This window comes from Prionailurus bengalensis, chromosome D1, assembly GCF_016509475.1.
Source record: "Prionailurus bengalensis isolate Pbe53 chromosome D1, Fcat_Pben_1.1_paternal_pri, whole genome shotgun sequence".
Taxonomy (NCBI): Eukaryota; Metazoa; Chordata; class Mammalia; order Carnivora; family Felidae; genus Prionailurus; species Prionailurus bengalensis.
Window position 1 is genome coordinate 8,523,016 of NC_057346.1, and position 22,071 is coordinate 8,545,086.

At 46.6% G+C, this 22,071-nt stretch overlaps 1 protein-coding gene across 2 annotated transcripts in view; it reads left to right on the forward strand.

Annotated features, from left to right (window-relative positions):
• The window catches only part of ZC3H12C (zinc finger CCCH-type containing 12C), an 83,691-nt gene extending 66,617 nt beyond the window's left edge, over positions 1–17,074 (forward strand). For both annotated transcript variants that reach the window (XM_043579273.1, XM_043579274.1), the window contains exons 3-6: positions 1,092–1,231; positions 6,612–6,846; positions 8,658–8,764; positions 9,855–17,074. In XM_043579273.1, the coding sequence (XP_043435208.1) occupies positions 1,092–1,231; positions 6,612–6,846; positions 8,658–8,764; positions 9,855–11,251 (1,879 nt within the window). In that variant the 3' untranslated portion in view covers positions 11,252–17,074. The remainder of the gene's footprint in view (positions 1–1,091; positions 1,232–6,611; positions 6,847–8,657; positions 8,765–9,854) is intronic.
• The last annotated feature ends 4,997 nt before the right edge of the window (positions 17,075–22,071 follow it).

Here is a 22,071-nt window from a genome sequence, read left to right on the forward strand (position 1 = left end):
CACTTTGTCCTTTGCTGGGGCATTGGCAGGACCATCGTGTAGCCCTTCTTACCTAGGAAATAGGACCTCAGGCTCCCCCTTCCTGTATCCCTTTCTCTGAAACTTTACTGCCTCTGATTCTGCCCCTAACCTTGCCCCAGCCCGGTTTTTGGAACATGGAGTATTAACACTGCAGTTTGCATCTCCAGCCTTCAGTATCTACAGAGCAGGTCGGTCTATCTCTGTTTTATCCTTAAAAGGATGATATAGATGGTTCCAGTACTTCCTCGGAGGAGTCTACGAGAATATATTAATACACCTAATGTTCAGTTTGTGCTAAAAATGAACAGAGCATTTACTTACCTGACTTGATTCACCCCCTCCTTAGCACCAAGAAGTAAAGAATATTTGTCTCCATTATGGAGCTCAAGCTGCAAAAAAAAACAAAAAAACAAAACAATCATTACATTCAAAGTTTTAAAAACTGTATCAATGTTATTTTTGAATTATTAGATTAAAATGCACAGGCAGAGCCTGGTGCTAGATAAATATTTATTGAGTGACTGCACTTTTATTTGAGCATTTTCTTTTAGGCACTAAGACTGCTTAATCCAATTTTGAATGCCCTTTTGTCATCATTAAGCCTTGTCGGGCACAATAGTGTTAAACAGAAACCAGGTGTCTTTTCATTGAAGAACACGGGAAGTGTCTCTTGTAGGAGATTAAGCATTGTAAGCGTGATTTTCCGTTTATAGATATTATTCTGTGTGGCTTCTTTTTACATTTGACTGAAATTCTTGCTGTGGTGGTGGAGTCTTCCCTTTTTCCTGTCCTGATTTAAAAGAGCTTGTAACTTTCAGACTAGTTAACCTTTACAACTGACATTTAAAAACTTTTTTATTCTCCACCAATTAATCTCAATTTTCCTATTTCTTTCTCACAGATTTTCAGCTTTTCAGTTTACCTGAATGTTTCTCTGAGCTATACAACTCCATCTTAAATTTGAAATGCATTACTCTTGTCATTAGGGGATCATTTCTGTTTACAAATTTGAATGAAGTTGTAACTTTAGATTTTTTTGTGTCTTAACGTGTTCTCAAATAATGTTTCAGCCATGGAAACAAAGAAGTCTTTTCCTGCCGGGGAATAAAATTGGCAGTGGATTGGTTTTTGGAAAGAGGCCACAAAGATATTACAGTTTTTGTTCCCGCTTGGAGGAAAGAGCAATCCCGACCTGATGCTCTTATCACAGGTAAGCCCCGTCAGCTGTTGGCTTGCAGCTTCCATACACACCTGTGCAGGTGTCGGGCACTATCAGGTGTTTCACTGAGACCCTCATCTGTTTCTGTTTAGTCAGTGCGTGTGACGGCCACTCTCTCTTGGGTGACACCTCAGAGTTGCCGGTGAGTTTACAAGCTATCTGATGATGTTAAGAAAACAGCAATCCTTGCTCCATAGCCAGTTATCTGGGCTTGGGGTTTCGTTTTTAACTTGGAAGCTTTTTACTTCAAATTTTGTGAAATTTTGACTTTTTTTTTTTTTTCAACGTTTATTTATTTTTGGGACAGAGAGAGACAGAGCATGAACGGGGAGGGGCAGAGAGAGAGGGAGACACAGAATCAGAAACAGGCTCCAGGCTCTGAGCCATCAGCCCAGAGCCCGACGCGGGGCTCGAACTCACGGACCGCGAGATCATGACCTGGCCGAAGTCGGACGCTCAACCGACTGCGCCACCCAGGCGCCCGGAAATTTTGACCTTTAAAATTTTGGCTTTGCCACACACTTACCAGCCATTGACCGGGAGCATCATGCTGAATGAACATCTTTGGACCTCCGTTTTCTCACCTGCTGTATGAAATTAGTGCCTGGTCAAAACAGACCTGTAACACCCTGGAGGTATGCTCTCTGGGGTCAAGTAGAAGGAAACGACTTGATCTCAATCAAGTATCTGTTATTTCGCACTGTTTTGTAATTTTTAAATGTGTGAGTTTCAGGCAAAAACTGTCAATGACTGTTGAACATTTTGCTCAAGTTAAGTGATTCTCTGTCCACGTACAACCCTTCTTGCCCCTCTCTTCACCTCCAACATGAACAAAATCTAAAGAGCCTGTGTGAAGAAAACGACATTTTCAAATCAAAAACAAACGGAGAGACCACATACCTGAAGGGAAGATTAAAGACTCTAATTTTATCTGTAATCATGAAACCATTATTAAGCTAGCCTAAGAACAGACAAGATGTAGAGGAGTCCAGAGCTGTGGAATTAGACCCTGCTGTGTATAAACTGTCACGGGAAGAAGGTGGCATAAATTCAGCCAGGGGCACCAAGACACTGGATAACTCTTGGGGAAAATATACATATTTAGATACTTCTCTTATCCCATGTGACAGTAAACTCCACACAGTTGAAGAATTTTCACAACACAATCGTCTCCGAGTGGCTGGGAAGACCTTTCTAAATGTAACATTTTTAGAAGACATTAGGAAGGAAATGACACGTACTTGCATTAAAATTTAAACTTGCGTGTTTTGGGAAATCTTCTGAGGCAAATAAGAAAAGTTACCATGTTTAAGGGAAAAAAAGTACAACACATAAAGAACTTATGTCCTTAACACATCAAGAGCTCACACACATTGGTAAAATCAATGCAGAGCCCTCCCAGAAATGGTAATGTGGTGGGAACAGTCTGCTCACAAAAGAATTCAAGTGCCCCGTCAGAGGAAAAAGTTCAACCACATTCGTCATTAAAGAAGTGCAACCTCGGGGCGCCTGGGTGGCGCAGTCGGTTAAGCGTCCGACTTCAGCCAGGTCATGATCTCGCGGTACATGGGTTCGAGCCCCGCGTCAGGCTCTGGGCTGACGGCTCAGAGCCTGGAGCCTGTTTCCGATTCTGTGTCTCCCTCTCTCTCTGCCCCTCCCCCGTTCATGTTCTGTCTCTCTCTGTCCCAAAAATAAATAAACGTTGAAAAAAAAAATTAAAAAAAAAAAAAAAAAAAGAAGTGCAACCTCAAACGACTCTTATTTTTCAGCCAGCCAATTGGCAGAGATTGAAACGCTGGTCAGACTCAGTGCCCGACCGGAGCTGTTCCCTCACTGCTGTGGAAATGGAATTTGTGACAACTTTTCTAAAAAGCAGTTTGGTCTTAAAATATTAATACTCTCGGATGTACTATTTCCCCTTCCAGGAATAAGTCCACAGAAGATAAGCAGAGTTCCAGGCAAAGATTTACAACCACAAAGTTACTTGTAGTAGAAAAAAAATAGAAATAAACCCTACCTTCGTTAGAACGGTTCAGGGAGTCAGAGTATGCGAGTATTTGGGCAGAACTTCTAACGATTCGAGGAAGTGGTCTTTTACATGAAAGGATTTATTACTGTGTGCGTGTACATATGCACGTATACACATGCATGTGTGTACGTAGATCACCGATGGAGAGGACACGATACGCAGAAAACGACTAGCCGAAGTGTTCACGGTAATTGACTCTGCGTCATGACTTCATGAGGTTTTGTTTCTCCCCACTTCTTAGTATTTCCCTTTACCTTTCCTCATTTTGCTCAAGGAACTTGTGATACTTCAGTGATCAGGGGAAAGCTAAACGGAAAAAGAAAACCTATTGAAACATGTCAATGCCTGGAAAGCTTGAGCACGAAAGGAACATGAGCCCAAGAAGAAGGGGAAATGACCACAGGGAGTGGGAGAGTGGCTGGGTTGAAGAGGCCAGCCTGCCAAGCCTCCGGAACACCTCAGGCTGCGGCTGACTTTGTAAAATGCACGCAACTACGGCGGACCCTTGACCAGCACGGTTTGAGCTGCGCCGGTCCACTCCGAAGCCGACCTTTTACAATACGGTCGTGTAATTCTCACGGGACCGTCTTCACTGTGGCTTATTGAAGAATACAGTGTATAATACACACAACAAAGAAAATACGTGTCGACTGGCCTACAGTAGTCATGTTTGAGGGAGTCCAAGGTTACGTGGATTTTCGACCGCGTCTGGGGTCAGCAAGGACCCTAAGTCCTGTGCTGTTCAGGGGTCGCTTAAAGGTCGTTAGGGGTTTTCTCCCTCCGGGACATCGTTCTAACTAAAACCTGTAACCAGGTCATACCTGGTTAACAGTCCGTTATTTTTTCACCGTCTTAAAAACATGACAAATCTTGCAAGTTGTCACCTAAAGATTCAGACTAGTGTGTCTGCCGGCCTTCCGGCGAGTTAACACTTACTTCCCAGGCACCAAGCTATGTATCAGGGACTGTGTGAGGAATCTGAGAGCCACTTAGACCTACTAACCATACTGAACCCGTATTTAAGGTCGGATTTCTTTTCCTAATCAGTGTTCTTTTTACCTCATTAGCTATTACAGAAAAAGCAGATTAAGCAAGATGACCGTTAGGCCACCACACTGGTGTCTTCAGTCGCTTCGTGGCATACCACGTATGAGGAAACACTCCCACAGATCAAGTACCAGGGTTATTCATGAACACAGTCAGGAACCTGGAGGACCCCAGAATATGCATCTCTAGAGTATCTCATGTCTTCATTCTGCAGACGCTTACGGAGTATCTGCTACCGTGCCGAAGGCCGTGGCCATAAACGTTCTGAGGGCAGGCACCACGTCTCTTGTATCAGGGAAGCACAAATAATTAGAGTAGGATAAATCCTATAGTTGAGACCAGGCTTCTGATTTTGTATTGGTTTTCTGCGATTTTTATCTCAAATTAAGTTGAAGAACGGTGTTTATTGAGAACTCGCCAGGCACTGTGCTAAGTGCTTTGCCACATGACAACTCACTGACTCACTGACTTCTCCCACCCGACCGACTGCCTCTCCGGCTCAATAAGATATGACTGCCGGATCCAGAAAGTGCCAGAACCCGAGATTTACCCATGATTCGCTGATGAGAACACCCCCGTTTCCACCACTTCTATTCTGCCGCTTTTCTACACCAACGTTCTGGTCTCGGTGATCTCATGTCAGGAACGTCACTGAAATCCGTATGCCAGCGTCAGAGCCAGCAGACCCCTAATGGCTCTTGTGTTCCCTCCTCCCGGGTCCCCTGCTCATCCTTCTGTTGTGGCAATTCCAGCCTTTGCTTACTTGGTTTGCATGTTCCTCCAGTGACTGATGGCTTCCCGAAGAGAGGTCCTTCTTAATGCTGGTGGCGGTTGATGCTTCACATACCATAGCATGGTATCATAGCACAGCCGTGATCAGTCGCTGGAGAGAGCGATTTTTTTTTTTTAATTAGCCATTCCAGTTAATAAACATGGAGAAGTAGCCTTAAAAAAAAAAAAAAAGTCATGACCTCATGACTCTGTGCCAGTACAAACAATGGTGGGAAGACACGAAGTGTGAGAGCAAAAGTAGAAAGAAGGGATGGTTGGGGGAGAATCTTTATCACGAATCACAATATGAACTCTGGCACCTTTTAAAAAAAAAAAAAACCACTACAGGGGTCCATTACAAAGGGCCGTAAGAATGTTCCAACACAAGAGGTTGGGAGCTTTCCTCTACCTGTTCTTTTTCTATGGCGGCTCTCCCCTAAAATCCTTTTTTTTTTTTTATGTTTATTTTTGAGAGGAGAGAGAGAGAAACAGTGCCAGCTGGGGAGGGGCAGAAAGAGAAAGAGGGAGACACAGAATCTGAAGCAGGCTCCAGCTCAGAGCCTGACACGGGGCTCAAACTCACGAACCGTGAGATCATGACCTGAGCCGAAGTCCGTCACTTAACTGACTGAGCACCCCTCCCCTGGAATCACTTCTGATCTCTTCTCATTCGGTCCAGCCCGTCAGGCTGTCGTCATTTGTTGCCACACGTTTCACAGGAAAAGACGCGAGACATGTAGTGGCCACATCTGTAACCACAGCTCTGACTCCTGCCTCCTCTGTGAGCCTTCTGCCTGAGACCCTCCCCCTTGCTGCCTCTGCTACTTCTAAAGCTTCTCAGACTGTCCCACTTAGTCCCACTGCTTAGAAGACAAAACTACAAACCAACAGACTTGTGGGGGGGCAGGGCTAGGCCGGGGGGGGGGGGGGACTCGGTTGCAGAGCTGCTTTGTCAGAATAGTGGGGAGCGCGAGTGTGAGAGAAGCCAAGTGCCTGCCACAGCCCGGGGCCCCAGCTCTCCAGCAAAACCTTCTGTAGTAGCAGACAGCCCAGCACATTCTCATTAAGCTTTATTCTTTCCAAGTTTTAAACCGTTCTAAGCTCACTTTTTTGGGCTCTTTTCAAGCCTTGCAACCCTGAGGGACAAATACAGGGAGATACAAGTAAGTTCTGTCCACACAGTGCAGATTATCCTAATTAAGTGACGACTTACGGGGCACCCGGATGGCTCAGTCAGCTGAGTGTCCGACCTCAGGTCATGGTCTCACAATTCTTGGGTTCAAGCCCTGCATCGAGCTCTGTGCTGACAGCTCAGAGCCTGGAGCCTGCTTTGGATTCTGTGTCTCCGTCTCTCTGTCCCTCCCCCACTCATACTCTGTCTCGGTCTCAAAAATAAACGTTAAAAAGTTTTTTTAATGATTACATAAACCCATTTCCTATTTTAAAAGCTCACGTTGCACAAAAATAGCCCTGTGTGTTAGGTACGTGCTGATTCCTGAAATCTCACCCTGACTGTTCCTGCAGATCAAGAAATCCTGCGCAAATTAGAGAAGGAGAAGATCCTGGTGTTCACGCCCTCCAGGCGAGTGCAGGGGAGGCGAGTGGTGTGCTATGACGACAGGTTCATCGTGAAGCTGGCTTTCGAGTCGGACGGGGTCATCGTGTCCAATGACAACTACAGGGACCTGGCCAATGAAAAACCAGAGTGGAAGAAGTTCATCGATGAGCGGTTGTTAATGTACTCGTTTGTCAATGACAAGTAAGCAAGACCCTTCCCTTACCGGTGACCCTGCTTCCCTGAAATTCCCTGAAAACACACCACCCTGGCGGCCGCTCCTGGAGCACCCCACCCCCACCCCCCACCCCCCCAATTTCCCCTCTAATCCTCAGTGGGAGTCAGGAAAACCGCGGAGTCCTGCCTCTGGAGGCCGTGTGTGAGCAACAGGTCGTGCCCTGTAAAACACGCACAGAGCAAGTCTGTCATCACTGACAGGGACAGTGTCCATCTTCAGAGAAAGCAGATCTCGAACATATTGACCTCCAAAACACTGCCTTCCAAAATCTACTTAAAGCATTGATAGCTTAAATGCTTTTCAAATACATTTGTTAAATGCACGAGTAAGTTGAGAAACGGACAGATGACATAAAAGCAGGTCTCCTGAGAAATATTTACAAATATGTGGGGAAAGTTCACCTGTTGATAATCAAAAATGCAAACCAAATCTATCAAGAACATATTTTTTGCCCATTTAATTCACAAAAATATTTTTGCACGTGCTTTATGCTGTTAAACATGTAGTGAAACTGATAGGCAATTCGGTTTGGTTAGCAGAAGCCTTGAAAATACGTACACCCTCTCAACTCAACCATCTCATTTCTTGGAATTTACATACTGAGGGGAAAAGACCAGAGATGCTCATTTCTGTATTTATAAACTCAAGAATTCAGAGGCAGCTAAAGGTACAACAGAGCAACCAGTTCAGTCGCTGGAATATTCCATCTCGTGGAATATTCTTCAGCCCTTCACCATTGTGATTACGGAGACTCTTAAGGAACGGAAATATATTTGTTAAGAAGACAAAGCACAAAATTATATTTGTGTTTGTGAGATGTGTTTGCATACGGAAACAACTAAAATGCAACACATAAGGGGAAAATAATTGTATTAAGGTTACAGGATTTTGCACCTCTTCTATTTTTAATAATTTTGCCATATTGGTTTGGCTAATAGTAAACACTTATCCGCTAAGTGTTCTTACCCGGCCACGTGGACACTCTCTTAAGAGTTCATACGACATTATTCACATATTAGGGGTAACTGCTTGGCTCATTTGAACTTCAGTGACATAATTAGCACAACTCTCGAGGTGTAACTTCCTTTTGTGGTGCTGTGTGTGCCCTGAAATCTTGCATCCATGAGATTTTTTCCGTCTCCGCTAAGAGGCAAAGAGAATGGACTGGGGGGTTAAACATGGAACCCTGACTGTGCCATGTGAACTCAGGTCAAAAAACTTCCTTAGGAAAGTGTATTAATCTGCAAAATGGAGCTCATACTTCAAGGTCTCACGATCAGGAAGAAGAGGAAGGTGGGGTACGCCCAGCATCGGGCGTGGAACACGGACCGGGGTGTGGTGGGTATCACGTCTTCCCATCATCCCCCCCACCTTCCCCTCCTAAAACTTCAGGGTGTCGTTTTCTGAAGCCCTTACAAAATCCCAAGACTGACAGGAAGAAAGAATGATTGAGGACACGCAAGGCTCAAAACTTACTTGAATTACAGCAAATACAAATTTGGCTTGACACATTTTGTTTTCATTAAAAAAGTTTCGTGTACTGATTTTTTTTATCCCATACACGTGGAATCAAAATATTGGATTGTAAATGACAAACCACGGGAGTCTACCCCCAAAACCAAGAGCACACTGTATACACTGTATGTTAGCCAATTTGACGATAAATTAAACTTAAAATTTTATAAATACCTTAGAGTGAATCAATGTCGACCTTCTGTCTTTAGAATTAAATGATCAGCCTTCTAATTAGGTTTCTTTTCTATTCTGTCCTTGACAGATTCATGCCTCCAGACGACCCCCTTGGCAGACACGGCCCAAGCCTCGATAATTTTCTGAGGAAGAAACCTATTGTTCCTGAACACAAAAAGCAGCCTTGTCCATATGGTAATTTTCTTTATAAGTATTTATGCCTTTTTGGGGGGGGGGGGTTGTGTGTGTGTGTGGTTTTTTTGTTTTGTTTTGTTTTGTTGAGAGAGAGAGAGAGAGAGAGAGACAGAGACAGACCGGGCCTGAGAGGGAGAGGGACGGGGAGAGAATCTCAAGCAGGCTCTGTGCTGTCAGTGCAGAGCCCAACGCGGGGCTCAGTCTCACCAACGGCGAGATCATGACCTGGACCAAAATCAAGAGTGGGACATCTAACCGACTGAGCCGTTCAGGTGCCCTAATATACACCTTTAGTGCACAATATGTTGCTAAACTCCTGTTAATAAAAATATTTTAAATTTCAGGGGCGCCTGGCTGGCTCAGGCGGTTGGGCGTCCGACTTCGGCTCAGGTCACGATCTCGCGGTCCGTGAGTTCGAACCCTGCATCGGGCTCTGTGCTGACAGCTGGGAGCCTGGAGCCTACTTCGGATTCTGTGCCTCCCTCTCTCTCTCTGACCCTCCCCTGTTCATGCTCTGTCTCTGTCTCAAAAATAAATAAACGTTAAAAAAAATTTTTTTTAATATTTTAAATTTCAGACGGCATAGTGTGCGGTTCTTGTGATTGTACTTAAATTTAAGGAAACGCGTTAGCGCTGAAAAATTCATCATTTTGACCTATTTGGATTCAGTGCAGATGCCCTTCCCAGAGTTTAAACACGGGTCCAAAAACTCAGCCAATGCTACGTGAAGTTAGTCGCCAGGCGGCTCAAAACGTGGGGTTTCTTCCATCTACGTGCACGTCCGTTTGGCCTGGGCTTATCACATTCCCGCGGTGTGGTTTGCTCTTGGAAACCACGTCCTGCCTGATGGGGAAGCCGTCCCGAGGAGAATGGGCAGGGAGGGAGGGGGTTGGCGACTCTGGAAGCGACTCGCTAGGACGGAGGCGGGAACCACTGAAAGGCGGCCCCTCTCCCAAGTAAGGAGCAGAGGGGCGCCCCGCGAACCGCCGCGCCGCCTGTGTTTCCTACCCGGGGTCCAGCAGCAGCGCCAGGCTGAGGGGCCGGGGGCAGGCGGCGTGCTCCTTTGCCTGACTAGCTCTCCTGTCCACAGGGAAGAAGTGCACCTATGGCCACAAGTGCAAATACTACCATCCCGAGAGGGGCAGCCAGCCGCAGCGGTCGGTGGCTGACGAACTCCGGGCCATGTCCAGAAACACGGCGGCCAAAACGGCGAACGAAGGCGGGCTGGTGAAAAGCAACAGCGTCCCCTGCAGCACTAAAGCGGACAGCGCCTCGGATGTCAAACGAGGCGCTCCCAAGAGGCAGTCGGACCCCAGCATCAGGACTCAAGTCTACCAGGACCTCGAGGAAAAGCTGCCCACCAAAAACAAATTGGAAACCAGGTCCGTCCCCTCTTTAGTTAGTATCCCGGCGACTGCCACTGCAAAACCCCAAAGCGCTACGTCTTTAAGCAACGGCCTTCCATCCGGAGTTCACTTCCCACCTCAGGATCAAAGACCCCAGGGGCAGTATCCTCCGATGTTGATGGCAACCAAAAATCACGGCACGCCAATGCCTTACGAACAGTACCCCAAATGCGACTCGCCTGTGGACATCGGGTATTACTCCATGCTGAACGCCTACTCGAACCTGAGCGTGTCCGGCCCGCGCAGCCCCGAGCGCCGTTTCTCCTTGGACACGGACTACAGGGTGAGCTCCGTGGCTTCCGACTGCAGCAGCGAAGGGAGCGTGAGCTGCGGGAGCGGCGACTCGTACGTGGGCTACGGCGACCGCCCGTACGTCAGCTCGCCCGACCCCCAGCTGGAAGAGAGCCTCAAGTGTCAGCACGTGCACCCGCACAGCCGCCTTAATTCCCAGCCCTTCCTGCAGAACTTCCACGACCCCGTGACCCGAGTGCAGAGTTACAGCCACGAAGAACCAAAGTACCACCCCAAGGCGCCTCTCCCGCACCTGGCCGTGCACCTGCAGCACCCCGCCGTGGGGGCCCGGGCCAGCTGTCCCGGCGACTACCCCTCGCCGCCCGGCTCCGCCCACTCCAAGGCGCCGCACCTGGGGCGCGCCCTGGTGGCCACCCGGATCGACAGCATCTCCGACTCCCGGCTCTACGACGGCTCTCCCTCCCGCCAGCGGAAGCCTTACTCGCACCAGGAGGGGCCGGGGGGCTGGGAGCGGCCGGGCTACGGGGTGGACGCGTACGGCTACCGGCAGACTTACTCCTTGCCGGACAGCTCCACGCAGCCCTGCTACGAGCAGTTCACCTTCCAGAGCCTCCCCGAGCAGCAGGAGCCCGCCTGGCGCGTCCCCTACTGCGGGCCGCCCGCGGAGCCCCCGAGGTACCAGGACAGCCGGGAGAAGGTCTACGTCAACCTGTGCAACATCTTCCCGCCCGACCTCGTGAGGACGGTCATGAAACGGAACCCTCACATGACAGACGCCCAGCAGCTCGCCGCAGCCATTTTGGTGGAGAAGTCCCAGCTGGGTTATTGAGAGACGATGCATCTTTGTGGTGTTTAGTAGTTTTTTGTTCAGCTCAAACGCTGAGGGAGGTTTGCTACAATAGCACATGTGATCTCCTTCTCGGCAAGGAGGTTCTATAGTATCCATTTCTGTGAAGTACTGTATCATGGAATCTGTATGTATCGCCCCACCTAGTGGAAATATCACGGGATTGCTTTACATGGAAACTTTTTTTTTTAACATTTCCTTTTTAAAGCTCTCTCCTCGGCTGGAGATTTTTCCAGTTTGATTTCTTAGATGTCTCTGTGATCTTTGATATTCCTCTTTGGTGCATCAGGGGTTTATATGCAGCACTTTTTATCCTTGTTTCGTGTTTTCTTAACTTGGTGTTTGTCTATCAATCGCGAGCAATTACGATACCTTCAGAACGTTGAACATTTGACTAGACCCTAGCCAACTATTTTTTCAAGCCAAGCTTCATTGGAATCTTTTACAGCTTTTTAAGTTATTTTTATTTGGGGAAAGTGGGCTTCTTTGTGCTAGAATCATTATTTATAGAAACAAAGATATACTACCGCACTGACTTTATATTTGAAACAAAACGGAAGTTACCAGTTTATGTTGAAATGGGTAACCGTCTATATATTAGAATGATTTACAATATGGCACTTTTCATTGTTCTAGTTTTGTTCGGATTTTTTTTTTCCTGTTAAGTAATGAGTTAATTTAATATGGATGATTTAAAGGAAAGCAGATGCAATCAATGGAAAAAATGGTTTCCATTTTATTACTATTTTTCTTACCCAATAAGGCAAAAGCCGCGTGTGCTCCAGCGTAGAGCTGTGTGACCCAGCTCTGATGTGCTTCTAGACGGTAGAAACGGAATTGAATTCCCAGATCCTCCTTAACCTGTATTTTTTAATGCGTTTGTCTTTTTCTTTTGGGGGCACAACAAGACTGGATAAAATAACCCTTTCACAATACTTGCCTGTTTTTAATGAATCTAATTATTCTCAATGCAACTTTTATATTTAATATACTCTTTAGCTTTCCCGCTATTTATCAAGGCTGGCCTGGGGGAGGGGGGGGTTGTGTGTTGAGCATATGCAAAGCTGACTGGTACTGCACTAGACGGAAGGTGGTGGTGGTGGACTTGTAAATGGTAACTTAAAACGTTTGTAAGATAGTGTATATTTCCCATTTTCCTGAAGGTAGTTTTTTTTGGGGGGGGGGGGGGCCTGTTATATTATTAAGGCCAGATTCTTGCCACAAATAGTGTAGTTTTAGCTACAGACTAAAGTCTGTTCTAGTATTAGTAAGGGATATTTCTGGTTTCCAAGTCATGGGTTTTGCTAGATGCGAATTCATGTTTGTCTTTAAAGGGCGGACCTCGCACGCGGGGGGCAGACGGCGGGGGGTTGTCACGACCTCCACTGTTGCCTCCAGGCTCTGAAATTTTCTTCGTGTGACAGACTCCTCTGATCTCTGCCTCGAGGCCCTGGTCGTTCTGATTACCCTACATGCCACAGTTTGAAGTAAAGCCCTGAAAAGCCAGAAAGTACCTTTTACTGTTGATACAAATTGTATCTTTTTAACTCTAAGAACTATTTTGATTTGTAGATCTAGTGAACACACCAATGTGTAACTATGATTAGACTTTTGGGCAACATTTTATCCCTTATTTAAATACAAAATTTTAAAGTAAAATTGAGGTCTAGACTAGGGTAGAGCATAAAAAGTAACTATTTAGGTAAATAAAAGTGTCTGTGTTAGTTTTATATAATACATTAAAATATATTAAATACACTTATTGGCATTTTCTTTCTCCTAAAACTTACCTAGTGAGAACTTAAAAAAAAATAAAGGTAAAATGCTGCCTGAAAATAACGTCCGAGCACCTTTGACTAGGATAACATTTTCACTACTTGTGTGACACTGTGTGTCACATCGAGTAGGAATCGGGTACACAGTAAATGCTTCTAAAAGGCATTGTGCATATTGACATATCCAATAATCTGAACCGTGTTCAGCAAACTTAATTCAGGAAAGTGGCGTTCTACATAATTATTGCTGTTGTTTTTGAGGTGAGGGTGGCCCTCGTCTGTGCCCGGAAACCGTGCGGACGGTGCCACACCTGCCATTCCGAGGGGTGTCTGAGCGCGACCCTGCTCACTCGTGACTCCGTTCTCCTCGATTCCGTCGGTCAACTGTCTGTAGAACAAGTTTCAGTGTAGAGGCTGAGTGAGTGCCAAAAATAGGGTTACGAGTGTGGAGTACCTTTTACTGTAGTCCTGTTCTAAGCCTTTTTTGTTTTGTTTTGTTTCTCGTAAGCGTGCAAGCGTTTGTAAATTCTAGGTTTTGCTTCCATTTTCTTAGTCTTAGCATTTCCGTTAGCTGAAGATTCTGCCACACTTGACTGCATTTATTGAAAGGAGGTCTTCGGTGAAATGTAGGTCCTACTTTTCACGTGGCCTGCTCGCCGTTTGTAGCCGTCTGTCATTGCTTCCTGGCTTCTAGATTAAGGAAAAGTAGCTGTAGCTTGCGAGCACCTGTCCTGAAGTGACTAGCTCTGAACGACTCACACTGAAATCCTTCAGTGTAATTCACTGTGAGTTAAGAAATAGCAGTTTTCTTAAGAGGACAATTTGTCCCCCCCCCCCCTCCTTTTTGTTTTGTTTTGGTTTTGTTTTGACACCCATGTGGCTTTCAGAGCTTAAGAAGGAGATGGTTGGCAGACTTTAGATACAGCGAATTCTTGATGATCTAAAGCAATAAGTAAAAGGATCCATCATTCAGTTAAATCCGTAGCTGATCCCAAACCTTCACTGTCGCCAAAACGTTCACCTTAATCCTGTCTTTCACCAGACTTGCTAATAAATAACTGGAAGGGGAGGGAGGTAGTAGGAAAACTGCCCCAAGTGGTCAGCTGAGAGAAGAGAACGAATTCAGATTGGAATCTTCTGCCCCGAGTAACTGACAGTTGACGGTACTTTGCACAGTCATTAGCCGGTTCCTTGTCTCTGTGTCTTACTACAGAGGGAGTAGCACCCAGCTGGCCAGTTACTGGCCGTCAGTATTTCCTCCTTTCTTGCACGTGATAATGTCAGTTTTCAGTCTGTTGATGATCTCTGTATCCTGATAGAGTTTGTCATTGACCTCAACATTGAATGAAATGCACACCAGTATAAAATGTTGGATACTGGTAGAAACTTGAACTTTGTGCTTTTATGAAATTTCCTTTATGAGAATATGTAATATAACTAATAAGCGCGGTTTTCTATGTATATATACACACATGCATACATATTTGTTATCAAGTATTAAAAACAGGAGGGTGGTAGGCTTTCGGTGGCTAACTTTCCCTTCGTTGAACTATGTATGTTTGTGAGTTGCGGACGACCAAGCCTGGAGTCTGGATGACCAATGATAAGATTTAGAACCACTTGAATGGAAAGCAACTCTTCAATGGTTTTATTCCTGGTATTTTTAAAGAGTTATTTTGATAATTTTAATAGAGTGTGTAATTTTAAAACACACACACACACACACACACGCACACACACACACACAAAGTAGTATTGATTATACAGATAATTATTTAACATGTCTTTTATGGATGTATCTATGTATATGGACAGTAATATATTTATAAAGCAAATATACTTTGATTATGTCATAGCTGTTAGTTTGTGATAGGTTAGAGGGTGCCTCTGGGTACAGAGGTGTGTGTGTTTTGAAAACTCTCGAGCTGTTTTTCCCCCAATTTAATGGCACTGACCCTAAGGTATATTTGGTTGTCGTTCTCATTTTTGCTGTCCGACTTCCTTATATAAGATGAGCTTCCTAGGTATACACCAGCCAGTCAAATGAAGCGTAAAATTCATGAACTGCACACGTGCATGAGAATAAGAGAAAGCAGAGTTAAGAAAAGTAGAGAAACTGCGTCATTTTTGATTGGTCTGGGCAACTCCCTCGGGCAGAGGTTGACAGGCGTTTTCTGTAAAGGATCAGACAGTAACTAAGTCAGAGTTCGAGAATCATACACTCTGTATAAACTACTCACCTCTGCACTTAGAGCACGAAAGCAGCCACAGACAGGAACGTCAACGAGCCGTGTGGCTGTGCGGCAACAGAACCTGACTTAGGCCAGTCTGTTCATCTCTGTCCTAGAGGGAGAAAAACGGGCCTGTGAAGCAGTAAGTTCTGATCCGTGTTAACGTAGAAGTGAGAACCATATTTCAGTTGATGCTGTTGATGGCTTTCAAAAGAAGATTTTGAGCCTGTCCTATTAAAGCATCTTTCTTATCCAGTCACACCCATTATATATTAGCGACGTTTCTTAACGTTGAACCGCACACAAAGAAAGCATTTGGTCAACAGATATTTTACTAAGTATCGAATTTTTTTCACGAACTTTGTATTTCTATTGATAAATGGGAACACCTTACCTACATTTTGTGTTTTAAGGGCCTCACGGACCAAAAATTCTGTTGTATTTTGAAAGTTAGCATGTAATTAGCCACAAAATATTTTAAAGATTGCATTTATCCGTTCTGTTTTTCTGGTTTTTTGACTTCTAAAAAAAAAAAAAAAAAAAAAAAAAAAAAAAAGACGACAGATGTGCCCTTCTTTAAAAGTGGTTTTAAAGAAGATAAACATACTGTAATTTCACATACTATATAGCTTTATTCTGTAAGATTTAAATTGTGACCAGTGTAACTGTAGCGATAATGTGAGTGCATTTGCTGTATTGTGGCTCTCTTTACAAGAATCCAAGTGTACCCCTGCTCTCTCTCTGTCCAGATCTTTAGTGTAGCTTCTTGAGACACCTTAGGACTGTCCTTGGTGAATATTCTGAACACGGTCACGTGTGATTTTAAGTCCGTCGGCACCACACACGGTCGGGCACGTTCACTCACAGCACTGTCATCGGTGGTGGTCACATTTTCACACCATTTCGCCGGGAACAGTAAATGGGGTGGAACACCACCGTCCAGTTTTGTTACTTTATTTTAAAATTGCAACACACCTCTAGCTCTTGACCGCATCCACTGTTTAAAACGGTCACTTCCCCCGGCCCTTTAAGGTCACCCGCTCCCCTGCCCTTTGCTTCCCTTACAATAACACGGTTATGTGCCAGGAGTAGCTTTTTCCCTCAGGTCCGTAGCCTCTAAGATTTAAAAACAATTTCAGGTTTTGACCATTTGGCAGTTAAAATTCTCTGGAGAATTTGGTGCATGTCTTCATTTAGTTTTATAAAATTTTAAAGTTCCACTTTTCAACCACATATCCAATCTGCCAGTCGTCTGTCTAGGTATTTCAAAAGAATAACCAATTGTTTGCTGTCCATTAAAGCTTTTGACCCCTCTCGTAAAACAGCTTATGTCTTTAGGGAAAAAGACCTTGAAAAGCAGTGGCTTGTTTTTTTAAACGGTTTAGGTTTTAGATTTTCTTCGTTTTGTTTTGTTTTTTTAAACTTATGTTTCGTAGCCGACACAAAATGCCCACAAACATGCGAACCTCCTCAGAGACGTAAACGTAGTGCTGTACGTGACCAGAGACTGATCTCATCTTCTGTGAGGTGGTGTTCTTCCTGAACCCTAGACGCGTGCCGATAGAATTTCCAATTCAGCCCTTCAGACTTTTCTTCTAGGAAAATAAAGTCAAGAATGTTTAGAACCACCATTGGACAAAGTGATGTGATTCTATTTATCCTATGTCTGCTCTGTGTGTTTCTGTACTGGAATTTTTACAACTCCAAAAAGCAGTATTTTAGACCTACTGGAAATCCCTATCAAAACAGCTGTGTGATTCTGCCACTGAGAAAAAAAAAAATTAAAAAGTTCATTTTTTTATGGTGGTTTGTTTTTGTTTCACAAGGAAACGGACCTCCTGCAGAGGCACAGATGCTAAAAAAATCAGAGCATCTTTCTCTTGTCCCTTGGCCTGCCGACATTTGGCGGCGGTAACGGGGGTGTTCCACAGGACACCCACCAGCCCCTTATCGATGCAGTGGAGCCAAATTAATGCCTGTGAAAATTGCAATTCAAGGCCACAGAGACCCAGTGGCCCTTCCCTACCATTTTAGCAATTGCCCGTCTAGGCTATTCCCAGCCTCGACTGTCTCTGGCTTTGGGCCTCACCTCTTGTGACCCGAAGACCTCTTTGCTGTATAGATGTCTGCTGCCTCTCTCCTTGCAAGGACCAGCCTTAGTACCCTACCCGGGCCTGCTTGCAGTAGGTTCCCTTCCCTTGTGACCTGCTGGGAGTTGAAAATACTCTTATTTCATCATGTGGTCACAAACCCAAACTGGTGTCATGATCTTCATGACTTTAGCGTATTCACGTTCTCTGTCAGAGTCGAAGAAACTTTTCTTTCCACATCAGATGGGTTGTTTTTTGTTTCCTCTTGTCCAATGTTTGTGCGCGCGCGCGTGTGTGTGTGTGTGTGTGTGTGTGCGTGCGTGTGTGTGTGTTTAATTGCCATTTGTCCGGTATTTTCTTTACCCCTTACCCCTCCCCTTAAGCTCTCTACCTGGGGCGTGGATTTAGGTCCTTCATTTCATCTCTGTCAGCAGACTTCACTCAGCTACAGTCGGTGGAGAACGCAACACGTTCTGTCGGTAGTAGGAGAGGTCAGGCAGGATCTGGGGGTATCCGAGTAGCCTACCCCGTGGGCCAGTGCTAGTTTATTCCTCCCCCACCGCGTCCCTTGGTCCACAGAGGATTCACACACCTTGCCGAATCAAGTCAGGTCAAGGGCAGTTGGAAACGGCAACTAGAATCGTGTTTACTCAGAACAAATGAGTCTAGTTGAACGTGTATTTATCAGCATCTGATGCTGGCTTCGAGTCAGTGACGTTCCTTTGGTGTTTTTAAAGATTTTTCAAAGCTTTGTAAAAATTCTTTTGACATTTTCAAGGCTTTCGGGTTTTTTAAGTAACCTTTTTAAAAATCCATTCCTCTCTGTGTGCAACTGTCATTCTGGCCATTAAGAAGACAGCCCCTGGCGGCCAAGTCCCACACACGCCCTATGGGCAGAGACGCATGTTACCGAATGGAGGGAGTCCCCACCTCTTCTGCTGGGGTTGTGAGGACTGAGTTAGACCCTGTGCAAGGCACAGCCAGGCCTCAGCCCACCCTGTCATTGTTATGTAAATGTCAGGTATTTAAAAACACAGTCCTGGGCACCTGGGTGGCTCTGTGGGTTAAGCGTCTGACTTCAGCTAAGGTCATGATCTCACAGCTAGTGAGTTTGAGCCCCGCATTGGGCTCTGTGCTGACAGCTCAGAGCCTGGAGCCTGCTTCAGATTCTGTGTCGCCCTCTCTTTCTGCCCCTCCCACGCTCGTGCTCTGCCCCTCTCTCTCTCTAGAATAAACAAACATTTAAAAACAAAAAAAATTTTTAACAATAAATAAATAAACAAAGACACAGTCCTCTCCAGATGTTCCCCCCAGAGCCTTCTCATTCACAGAGCTAAAAATATTCCAGAGTTTTGATTCCAATAAGCGCCCGTGGTGTGATGTTTTGACTGGCGGGGTCTATTTCAGGAATGACCTTTCAACCTGTTTCAAGAGGTCTTGGCACCCCATACCCATGCAACCCCACGTTCAGGCCCTTCGTGGCTCAAGAGTTTCCTATCTATCAGAATAGAGACGTAAATGGAGTAACAAAAATGATAAAAACCAGGTACACCTTCCAGAAGCTCGCAGCTCAGTAGGTCAAGGATGGCATTACTGCCCCCCAACCCCCAGTTCCGCTTTCACTCCTGGAGGTGCCGCTCAGCAAACCAGGCCACACCCTGGCCCCGGGGCCTGAGTCAAAGGGGATGTCACTTCCCGGCAACGGGAAACTCCAGAGCCGGTCTGGACACAGCAGCATGTGCTCAGGTAGACCATGCGCATTTGTGGAAAGATGCCAGATGAAATCGGGTGAGTGCTTTTTTCTCTTTGAGCACTTCCTTCTTGTTTATAAGTGCTCCTCTCAAATCCACAGAGCACTGACCGGCAGACCATTCACATCTGAGGGTTCGGGACTGTACTTAAACCGCAATCCTGTGCAACGGGCATTATCCCTTTTTAGAAACGAGAGAATGAGGCCTCAGAAAGGTTCAAGCACTTGCTCAAAGGCAAGTCCTTCTGCTGCTTCCAAAATGCTTGTTTCCGTTTACTATGCTGCAAGACAGTGCTCAGAAAGGCGCCCGTGCTTGTCCTTAGTGTGGGTTCCTGTCTGAACGTTTAGGAAGGAACTCCGTGCTCTGACTTCACCAGGGGCAGGGAAAGACTAGGAAAAACAGAAATTAGAACTCTGGCTTTTGTACTCCAGTAGACCCACACACATTCACCACTCTGCTTTTAGGCACAACTAGGCATAACTAGGACATCACTCGTATTGGAGGGAGAGAACACCCAGAGATCCGCCTGTCCTGAAGCCCGTGCTGATTGCCCGAAGCCGTGCTCAGCTCAAGACCCAAGCCGCCGGAGCAGAGCTCCCTACTCAGGGCCTTGGGAAACCCATGGACCCCCAGCCTCTCTGATAAGCAAGACTGGCTGGTTCTGTGCCACCAAGATTGGAGGCTGGACTCCCGACTCCCTCCGCAGCGCCCCTTGTGGTCTTAGTAAGAGGCAGTACCTTCACTGCTAACGTTTCCAGTCATGCACAGAGCCCTTCTCGGGTGTGCTGTGCGAAGCCCCCACTTAGCTCTAGGACTCTCATCCTGTTCACTGCAAACAACACCTTGCACGCGAAGCAGCTGCCATTTGCAGTTCCCAGGCCTTGTATTTGCACAAATTCAGCATGAGATTAGAGCCAGACAAGTTTAATTAGGTGGTCCAACACATTCCCTTCCGTTCCCCTGGAGAGCTCAGGGAGGGACCCAACACTCAAAGCTTCACAGGAAATACAAGGATTAAGTGCATTTCCCATTCGCCGAACGCCCTGCCCTCCCCGCTCTTTTCCAGAAGCCTGTGCTGGCGAGCGTCAGCGTGTCCCAGCCACCCTTTAACTGCTCGGGACCCGCCAGCACCGAACGCTGCAACACTGGAGTCCCGGGGCACAGGCTTTTCCGTCCCCAGCCTTCAGAACTCTCTCCCCAATTCACTTTCCAAAGATGGACTTATCATTCCACTTGAATAACGGTTTCAAACGTGCAAATGAAAAGGTTCAGGGAAGGACAGTTTTCACTACATGAAAAGCGATTCTGTACACGACAGAGATTTATGCGTTTGCTAGCTCTGTTACCCAACTAACAAGACTCGACAAAGCACGCTGCAAGTGGCGAATGCAGTGAACGTTCAAATGCCATGAATTCTCAATCTGTCAGGGGAGGACCAGAGCACATGCACGTTCTAGTCTCAGCTCAATTTACGGCCGATATTGCACACGTGGAGGTGGACAGCCGTGGGAGGGGGCCAGAGTGCGACTGGAGGCCACCAGCGGCCCCAGGGCAGTTTAGCCAGGCTCCACCAGCTCCAGGGTCTTAAAAAACCTCCCTGCCTCATCGGGCCCTTGACCTCACGGACACCCTCCCCACCCCCACCCTTGCCCCATCTCTCCCCGGTTCCCAGACATCCATCAAGGTCCAGATTCTCAGCTCTGCCCTGCCCCCCTCCCCAGCCAGAGCTTGCCTGGTGACACTGAGCTCACCAGGTGGCAGTGGTCATGGGGGAGGGGAAAGAGGAAGGCGGCAACTGGCTTTGGAAGACCCTGACCCATGCAACAGGAATTTAAGACGCAGGCTTCCTCGACCACTTTCCAAACGGGTAGCAGGGAACGCCAAGTGCATAAGGGGTGGAGAAGGGAACATTTGAATCCGGCCACAAGCTTTAGGGATGTTGCAAAAATCTATGTGCCTCAAGGACTGAGCAGCCAGGCTCTAGAGGCCCCAGCAGAAGCTAGGGGACGGTCGTCACAGCTTGCTTCCTCAGCTCCTAAGGAGACAGGGACAGGTGTATGTCCTAACTGACCATCTCTCAGGGCTGTTTGTCCATCTCAGCAGCATTGCCAGACCGCCTTCGGAGCCTTCTCTGCTAATCTGGGGGGGCAAGCATGACTTCCCGCCATCAGTGTGGTCGGGGTCCACAGCCACCCTTGCCACCGCCCGGTGACTCTGCCCACATGACCCTCCGAGCCCCAGCGTTCCTGAGGCTCACCATCCCAAGGAAAAGCATGCATCCTGACATTGGCTCTTTCTGGCTGTGAGAAGATTGCAGTCCAAAGCAACACGTGGGCAAAGAAGCAAAGTAATAGCAGGAGAGGTGGGTGGAGGGAACCGGAAGCTCCTGTGGGGGAATTCCATTTTTCCCACCTGCAAACAGGGACCGGCGATCTGATCTGGTGAGTGTCCAGCTCCTCTCTGGCTTAGAGCGAAGCAGGGCTCACTCCTACCGGGTGGAGGGGAGGTACTGGGGTACAATGGGACATGCACGAACTTTGCAGCCTGATCTGAAAGCGTATCACCACACGGACGACCTCGGGCAGTCAAGTCCTTCGTGGTGAAGTTCAGCCACTTCCTCTGTTGAATACAAGGAATATTTTTACCCAGCTTCCAGGAGCACCGGGGTAATAAAATAGCCGCGCAGAACGTCCAGCACCAGAACCTGTGACATAATGGCGCCTCGCCCCCTGCCTTTCCTTCCCTCCCTCACACCCCACACAGCGGTTCCCAAGCTCTCCATTCAGCCCACTTTCTAGATGTCAGGTTCATCACCGCCTGCCCAAACCCTGCTTGGACTCAGGCTTCTGGGAACCACCGCCTACTCGGCCTCCATCAAACCCCTCTCCCTTCCACTCTGTAGCTCGAGTTAACCTAACAATACGCTTCCTAGAAGCCTCTGGCTGCCCACCTCCA